Here is a 9380-nt window from a genome sequence, read left to right as displayed (position 1 = left end):
AACTAAAAAACCAATCAAAAAAGAAAAAGGCAATAAAAAACATGAGTAGAATATTGCTGCCAGGCTGCATGGCCCCATGCACTAGCTCGGAAGCCAATGAGAGTACAAGCAGGGGCATCATCATGAAAAAAAAAAATTATTTCACAAGGCATGACACTAATTTTGCATGCTCCTATCTCCTATGTCTAGACACAAATTCCATAACCTGGCAAATATCTTTTTTCCCAAAAGACTTTTGTTTACATTATTTCCTTTACGGGAAAAAGAACGCTAACCTGATGTATGGTTAGCATGGTTCCTACGTCTAGATGCAAACCGATGCCTTTGTGCATGAAAAGACTGTCCAGCCCCCAGTAAAATAAAAAATGGCATCCAAATAAAATCAACTTTATTTTGGATAATTTTCTAGATAGAAACCCATTTCTGACTTTTTTATTTTAGTTAGATGCCTTTACATTGGGAACCCGGTAAAAGTTAAAACAAGGGAATTAAAGATCAACCGTCTTAGTGGACTCATGAAATGTTTGGGTCAGCTTCAAACCCAATATTAAAATGGAAAACACAAAATAGGACAAAGTTCCCTGATGGTCATCAAGGTATCCTTTCCTTCAAATTTCATTGTTTTCACAAGATCTCCAATTCTTGGATTCTATCATCACCTGTTAAAAGTCACAAACAAGAATCTGAGAATCACTTCAATGGCTGATTCCTCTCGGATTCAGAGTGATTCTCATGCTATATTCCTAAATTTAGCACTCGAATCCACTCAAAAATGGTGCTGATTCCACCATTCTGATTTTGCTCACAATTCAGAATTATAATCCCACCCAAATGTGGCTGTACCTTACCTTTTCTTCCCTGTGCTGGGTTCCTCAAGAGAAGCTCTTAACATCTATGATGTGTTTCCACCTGATGTTAGCTTGCACTCAAATAGTTGATACCCCTCATTTCAATTGCAATCTAGTTTTTAAATATTTTGCCTTCAGTAAATATTTGAACTTGCATGAAGGTTTACAACCAGTCTACAAATAAACATGTGACATATAACCCAAAACCGTAACGCATTAAGAAAATCATCAGAAAGGTAATCACAATCCAAAATTTGTAAGGATGGTTTCAGAATTGAATTGGGTGCCCCTCATAAATCAGCCACCAGTTGACAAATATTACTAGATTTGAACTCACACTTAAAGTTTGAGCTTCATATCCATCTCTGGGAGAAATACTTTGGCACGGTGGTTAAAGACCATGAAGTCTAGGTTGTCTGGTAATGAAACTATCCTGCATTGTAAAATTGCACAAATGCTTTGATTAGATACTAAAAACTCCAATCTGACATTCCGAAAGGACCAAATACTGCCATTAGAAATTCCAGCTACCAAAAACTATACTTGTGATGGATTGAATTCAATAGAAACTTTTTCCATGAAAATCTTTTACAAAATTAACATGCACAAATATTATTAACTAATGAAGACAATTCCTATTAAAGTTTGAAGACAGTTTAGATTCCTAAGGATGGCCTTTGTTGTCTGGACATAAGCCCTTCAGGAGTAATGTAGATGTTGCCTATAAACTGGTTGTTTCATGTCACAGGTATTATGTGCAAGGGATATATTATGCAATGGCTGCAGGCCTTAGTATATCAGCTCCACCTCCAAACCCCTCCCCCTCCCTCTTTCCCTACACTTTCATCCATGAGTCCCAGAACAATGGGGATCTAAAATATAAGAAGAGATGAATGATCAGATTGTAATCTTTTTTGGAATAAAGGCAATAATTCTCCTTTTGTCCCCCTTTTTGGTGCCCACACCCAACTACTTGATACCTCCCCCCCTTTCAGTACATAAACTGACTGATTTATTAAATAAAAGAATGATTGAAGATACATCAATCTGAGAGAGAAACAACGGAGGACTCTCACAGGCTCAAAATGTCGGAAGTTACAAGTTCAAGCGACCAGCTCATGGACTGGCCTATTGTACTCATTACTTGTTCAATTGTAATTGCTGTCTGGAAATCCATAAACCATTCCAAACAAAACTTTTAAAGTATTTCAAAGTGCCGTTAAATCCATTGCAGCCTTGTTTAGTAAAATGGGATCAGCTTCTGCTAGATAGGGTCTGGATGCTCATATCCAAGTAATCTCATTGATGGACACCTCCTTTACTGTATGTGAATTACTGAATTGTATGCCCATGCAACCATACACACTATATTCCAGTTTGCTTTCCTATTAACATTTCTTTTCTGATAAATATCAACCTCTATTGATAATGGATAGACAGTTTGTAAATAGCGAAATCATGGCAGGCCTCAGCCACCCAGGACTTAAACATTTAACAACATCAGAAGTATATGCACATAAGAATACAAATGGACACTAGTGTGGCAGAGGAAATGAGTTCCTAGAAGACCAAGTTTGTCTCCCAACTCCCTGCTTTGCCAGAAAATATGCCATATCATTCACTGTCCTCGGCTTCCACTAGAACAAGCAGTTCCCCCCAGGAAACTCTCCAAGAAGCTTCTTTGTCAGAAGACACCCAGGCAATGATTTTGTTTAATCACCATCCACCATGATATCATAAAATCCCTCTCTCATTCATTGTCTTCAATCCCCCCCCCCCCCTTCAACCATTTATATGACAAGGTGACCAACGAGTTAGATGCAATGGATTCATTTTAAATAGAATTAAAATTAAAAATCAATCAGATGCCACACACTCAAGAGCATCTGTCCAATTTATGTAGTTGGCATATCCTCTGATTCTCCATACGCCCCTGTATGTGTAGTTGGCATATCCTCTGATTCTCCATACACCCCTGTATATGTAGTTGACATATCCTCTGATTCCCCATACATCCCTGTATCCATCTCCTCAACATCCAAGTTTATGAGATATTAACTTCTTCAGATTGAAAGATTTCAATTGAACTAAAAAGACCCCTAGGGACACCAGTAGGACCCTGCATGGGCGTCTCACCTCCAACCATGCAACCCTGAAACTCCAATAAAATTACCCACAGGAGAATATAACTTATTCCTTTGGCCCTTGCTGAACAATGGAAACCAAAGGTAATCACGAGGTGGATTATGCTGTAATTGCAAAGGGGCAAGCTCTAATTACATTTCGAGAGAAGGATAGGAATAAAATCTGACAGCCTCAAATTCCCTTCAAGAAGAAGGCTACCAAAATAAAGTTACCCCAAATGGAGTATGCCAGCATTCATTTGAAGTGGGAAAAAATCCTTTGGCCAACTCTGGAGTGTCACACTTCCTTTTCTTCAAAAGTCTGAAGATTGCGCTTGTACCAAATGCACCAACATGCGGCAGAGGGGACCATCTACCATAAAATCTACATAATACATACAGAGTCTAGCACCCAAATTGACCACCCAAACATATGTTTCTTACAGGTTTGGGGCAAAGTCACTGTATTCCAAACAGGAGCAACACGAATAGCCATATCACTTTCTTAACTGAGGAACTTCTTATAACTAATCCAACTATGCAAGTCTAACCTATCAAAAACTCCCTCCATCTAAGCAAAAAATGCATTACAATAACTCCTAGAACTCCAGACACCTTTCTAGAAAATTATTAATAGAATTTCATAAAATAGTGAAACGGTATTTTTCAAATAATAACATAATATAATCGTAAAGGGGAAAAAAATCCTATATTGGCTGCCAATGCTCTCCCATATAAGTAGGTTAACTCTCTGAACTGGCCATATGCCAAGTTTCATGGCACATCTCAATTAGATGGCTGATCATGTATTAAACTTTCTCCAGTGTAGCTTCAGCCTTCAGGTGTCAGCTGCTCTCAAAGTTATTGACGTCTTCAAACTTTTCTCGAGCATCATGCCGTATGTGGCGATATACAGTTGGGCAAAAACTTAACACAGAAGTTTGGAGACCGTTCAAGAATGGATTATTTGACTGCCAATCGAGGATGCCCACTCCGAATCATAATTCACTACTAAAGAAAAGTGAATACTAAGAGTTGGTAAACTGCTGAAAAATTGACTACATTATCCTAGTCATTGAGCTTTTGATGCAGGACAGCCGGCAAATTGGAAATCCTGCAGGTTGCTAGCCAGGGAAATAAACCCTAGGTAAGTTAGGGTTAATAAATGGGGGCTGGAAGGAAAAAGTTATAAGACCAAGGGATTTTAAATATTATATAGACAAATAAATGATCGGGATGAGAGGGAGAGTTGCCAGAGGGGGAAAATCAAACATACTAGAATTGATGGAGGGAAAAAAAAAAAGAATGATAATTAAACAAGGTCCAAATGGAATGGAACTCAGTGTGGGGGGTGGATGTGGATCCCACAACCATAAAGCAAGGAATACCATGACAAAATGGAATTGCTCTTCACAAATTGCTTTGACGAAGGGTTGCATGGTTGAGGATTGATTTGTCAAAAGATATCAAATCTTGATGTAAAAAAAGATAAGGGAACAGCAAGATAATCAACACAAGATGATAGACATAGTAAACTAATACTAGAAATGAAGATTAATTCAAGAACAGATCTAGAATCAAAGAATTCTGATATAATTTAATAATAAGATCCAAGAATCAGTAATAACCTTAGTCAGTAACCAAGATCTTGAAACTTCAAAGAAATTAATCTCCCCCATCCCCCGAAAAAAATATAAAAATAAAAAGGGTTCAGATTCAGTATTCTTATCAAGGATAGGGAGAAGCTAAGGAAGAACTTGGACAGACTTAGATATCATCATCAAAAGCATGAAAAATCTTAAACAACCAGTACACATAACCAAGACCAATCAGGAATTGCACGAAACAGGCAAAAAACTTTAACAGCAGCCAGCCGAAGATATCCACAAGGAATGCACAATATTTTCACTTAAAATAAGAATGTTATATTTTCTAATACTAGTAGAACTCAAAACAATGAACAAAGCACTGTTAAATAAAGGGCACACTTTAAAACACCATCACTAAAAACTGCTGTTTGCTCTAATTTAATAAGGCTATTCGAAAGAAAGTAATGGGTTCCCAAATGTGGAAGTTATATAACTTCCCTGCAATTACAAAGATTTCATTTTGGCTCTGTAAACTAGGACCTACTACTACACTTGCAACTGTGGGCACTGCACTACTACAAGGGAGGGGCCCTTTTCTGGTGCAAGGTGATCAGGAAACCCAGACCTTGGTTTCCTGGTCCTCAAAACAACTTGCAGAGGATCACATACCAGCTGAACTAAACTAATCTGAGCACCTAAGGATCTGCACACAGCTGAACAATTTTAAATTAAACACCTTAACCTCAATCACTTAAAAATGGGCACACTGTTTCTCTGTAATAGTTGATTAATTCGTAGATGTTGATAAAAAAGTAGCATATAAGATTTGGTGCAGCAATCAAGTGATTAGAGATTTCTGTATACATCAAAATGTATTTGAGTAAACAGACAACATAGTGTCTTTTACCAATCTAAATCATGTATTTCCTTTCCCAAATCTTTCTGTATAAACTTCTAATATATTTGAAAGCACTCATTGAGTGCTGAACACCTAGATGCAGGAAAACTATAGCACAGAATGATATTTGGTGCAACTGGCACATGATCAGGATTGCTATAACCAATAAAAATGTATCTCACCGAAACAATACTAAAATGTCTCCTACCATGCTAAATCATATATTTTCTTCCTTAAGTTATTCCATTTAGATGCCTAAAAATATTTGGAATCGCTCATCTGTATTGTAAATGTATGCAGAGTTGGTACGCTCAGCTTTGTAATTGACGCAGAATTATAGTTGTTCGACTATCTTCTGAATATTTTACCTAATTAAGCCTCAGCATCATATGGGGAAATTGTTTCTCCTAATCTCCTTAGATTATTAATTTCAAGATCACTCTTAACACTCGAGACTAGAGGGTAGTACAATATTGGAGCCACCAACATGTGGAAATAAACATAATTAGACCAAATGGGTTCCACAAAAGAAAAGTCAACTCAAATGGCTCGTGTGAAGTATTGGAGTTTAGCTTACTAAAGAAAACAATAAAGCATGATTTACACATGGGGAAAAAAAATTAGTGTCAAAATTGAATTCATTGATTATGCAATTCCTTGAAAACAGAGATGGACATTCATACATGTTGATGCCCAAAATTGCATTCTTCCTTGAAGAGCTAAATAAAAGAGTACACATATAAATGATTAAGTCGGGTAACTCTCTGTTTCTAAGACAATCATCTATTGCTATCAGTGTTCTCCTTCTTCATGAAGATGATAAAATTAGTAATCAAATAGTATTGCTTAAAAACAATCAGAACCCACTACCACTGGTTTAGCAGCAAGGGTGTCTTTGCTTTTCCCATTCTCAAAAATTTGGCTTTGTATTATTCGCAAAGACTACTGCATTCAATTCGGAGATTGACGACTAAGTCTTCACACCTATTTACTCCAGAACCAGGGCCACGAGTAGCCCAAGAACGGACAGGGTTAGACCTGGATGAAAATCGGGCCGAAGGGCTAGAGCCGTGACTAGCCAGGACACGACCGAGTGAGACGGTCATTACCAGGGTTATAGCACCCTAACCACAGGCTGAGGTAGTTATAAAAGTGGGACCTACCACCACACCGTTATACAATGGAAAGTAGCAACCGTTTTGGGACACATGGCAGATGATTGGCGGCTAAGGGAGAAGTAGCCCTGAGGAAAAGGAGGAGTGTGGAAGTATTGCGCACAGAATCGTTGGGAGAAGGGTCTCTTCTATATAAGACAAAAGCCCAATTGAGAGAGGACACTCATCAACAGTCAAACACCTACAAATCAATTTTTATCTTTTTCTTTGTTTTGTACTTTCATTTCAAGCATGTACGGTTATGTCATTCACCGTGGAGAGGCATAACACATAGTTTGGGGTCCCTGTGTATGGTATGATTGAATGCAATTACCTTTCTTTTTCATTGTTGCTTTATTTTATTACTTTTGTTATTCCTTTGCTCTTCTCCCCATTTCGATCTGCTGCAGGAAGCTTTTTTTTTAGTTTGATCAGTGTTCTTGGCTTAACCCAAGAGACCTTAGAGCCAACTCAGGCAAGAGGGAGACAGACCTCCTGGTTGGAAGTCAGAATAGGCCATTTATAGCCTCGTTTGAGCCTGCGCAAAGGCTTTGGCATGCCCATGCTGTCTTCGCCGAGAAAGTGTGTACTAGTGTGTGAGTGTTGAATTTTTTCCTCCAACAACACCAAAAAGCTAGTTCGCATTTGATATTTACAGAAGATAAATAATGCAAGACCCGTTTATGCCACACAATAGCCTCATCATAAGTCAAGTAATACAGTTTTTCACCTCCTCTCTTTTTGTTTCCTTCTTCCCCCATTAATTGACTAATCAAGTAAAGCAAGGTACGACCAACTACAAAGAAATGAGTTCAAAACCAACCTGTTCTCATCCGAATCAGGAAGTATGGATAGGAATTTCCCCGGCACACTTAACGCTGCAAACATACAGAAAGCTAAACCTATAAGCAGTTCAACCACCACCTGCATTATTACAAAAATTCGAGTTCCATAAATACCACACCAAATAATAAACAAAAAAAGGAGGGAGGTATGATTTACATTCATAGGAGGTCCCGAAAATTCTTCCTCCAGGATCTTCAACAAACTTCTATCTGCAATAAAATCAAATTAATTTCAATCGGCAGAAGCATGTACAGAGACAGAAAGAATAGTCAGAGCAGATAAACAAATTTAATCGATTATGTAATGCTGCGTAAACCTAATTCACTGATTCAAGTCCCGATTGAAGAGGAAGAATCATGAAAGATAAGAATTTACACTGAATGGTAGAGTAAGCCGCGTGACCCAGAATTGCAAGCCCAATCATTCCGATCAGGAAACCAACCCCCATCTTGAGAATTCAAAATGCTCGGTCCTCACCCCAGTCCTCACTTCTTTTTAGTGCTCCACTGTTCTCTTCTCGCTCCTCAACTACTGTTTGGTTGCCAGGAAAATTAAAGGTAGAGGAAGGAAAGTGAAAATTGTCACTCTTAAAAGGAAACCATTTAATCATTACCTAAGATTTAGAATCTTTACCATTTTCAGTAACGATGCATTGATACTACTCGATATTTTTATTGAGAGTGGAATCATTGTCTGGATACGTGGCCCCTGCACCAACAAGACACCAATGAGAGCACGCATGGGGGTATCCGATAGGTGTGTTTTTGGAGAACAAAATTATGTTTAATCACTTGACTGCACTATTCGTATGGTCCACATGGTTTGTAATGCACACCTAATTGTCTCATGATGGGATGACGCGGCAAATCCAAGTATTGAATATTCCCCTTGTATTTTTCAATCTTTCATCCTTATCAAATTTATATTGCATTTATAACGTTTTATTTTACCATGTGGTTAATTCTTCTAATGCTTAAACTTGACATGTGAGTATGAGACCTTGGACCTAACTATTTACAAAATTTCAACCTAATCCAACCTACCACATAGTAGAACGACACATTACATCGAAGAACAAGGATGCCTCTTATGACTTGTTGTCTGAAAAAACATTCTTTTTTTTATTATTATTTTGTTTCTCCTATTTTAGATGGTATTATCCAATCTATAGATAGGCTAGGAGCTGACTATGAGGTTGCCTTAGGCATAGTTCCGAAGCTTCAATGCAAAGAAAACCCTAGTTTTTTTTCCTTTTTGGTTTGCTAGTTTCACGGGACAAAGCAATATAAAAGAAAAAAAAAATTGAAGTAAATCTCTCTTTTTTTTTTTTTATATCAATTTTACATGAAAATTTTCCTTTTATATGATTTTTACTTTTAAACTAACAACTGATATTATATACCATCATTTAGCTATTATGATTCTTTTGCTTATAACGGTTACATGTATATGGCAATTATGACATTGCTCATGACTCTTGAAAATTATTTTGAAGGCTAATAAGGGCCCATTCATAGGCCAAGCTCTGTCCCAATTGATTGAATCATAGGTATATGATTATTTACTTCATGAACAAAGTCTTTAGTGAAAATGCCTCAACTGCATCAGGAAATGAAAAATGGAGCCTTAACTCTTAAGGGATTTTTGTGTGTGTGTGTGTATTCATTTTTCATACATTGAAATGGTATCCTTCTTTTATTAGAAAAAATATTGTACAAAAAAAAAATGAAAGATTGTACAACGTCAATATGCAATTTCCCTCTCACATGAAATTTGTAATCATTTTCTCTCACTTGACTTGAAAATGTGGTTCCATGTGGGAAGTACGTTTTTTTAGAACACCCATTGGTGCGGCGTGCAGATTCCTCCCCACACTGTGAGTTATTGTTCTCAGATAAATATTGAGAAGAGATGATTTGATG

General features: G+C 37.3%; 1 protein-coding gene across 1 annotated transcript; it reads right to left on the bottom strand.

Moving 5' to 3' along the window:
* Positions 1-902: 902 nt before the first annotated feature.
* Positions 903-7953, bottom strand: LOC122639373 (membrane magnesium transporter-like). The gene is made up of 4 exons (XM_043832208.1): positions 7834-7953; positions 7615-7667; positions 7436-7536; positions 903-1281 (listed from the first exon to the last, which is right to left on the bottom strand). Exons 1-4 carry the CDS (start codon positions 7904-7906, stop codon positions 1188-1190), a joined length of 321 nt encoding a protein of 106 aa, XP_043688143.1. The 5' UTR covers positions 7907-7953; the 3' UTR covers positions 903-1187.
* Between the last annotated feature and the right edge of the window lie 1427 nt (positions 7954-9380).

The sequence above is a fragment of the Telopea speciosissima genome, chromosome 9 (genome assembly GCF_018873765.1).
Source record: "Telopea speciosissima isolate NSW1024214 ecotype Mountain lineage chromosome 9, Tspe_v1, whole genome shotgun sequence".
Classification (NCBI taxonomy): Eukaryota; Viridiplantae; Streptophyta; class Magnoliopsida; order Proteales; family Proteaceae; genus Telopea; species Telopea speciosissima.
Note: the sequence above shows the minus strand (reverse complement) of the source record. Positions and strands in the feature narration are given on the sequence as shown.

Bases quoted from the DNA above. Each gene is read 5' to 3' on its own strand.
- LOC122639373 (XM_043832208.1), bottom strand. From the start codon at position 7,906: ATGGGGGTTGGTTTCCTGATCGGAATGATTGGGCTTGCAATTCTGGGT. The intron at 7,668-7,833 runs GTAAATTCTTAT...ATTTTATTGCAG, and splicing joins GGCTTACTCTACCATTCAGT to ATAGAAGTTTGTTGAAGATC. The intron at 7,537-7,614 runs GTAAATCATACC...GTAATAATGCAG, and splicing joins TTTCGGGACCTCCTATGAAT to GTGGTGGTTGAACTGCTTAT.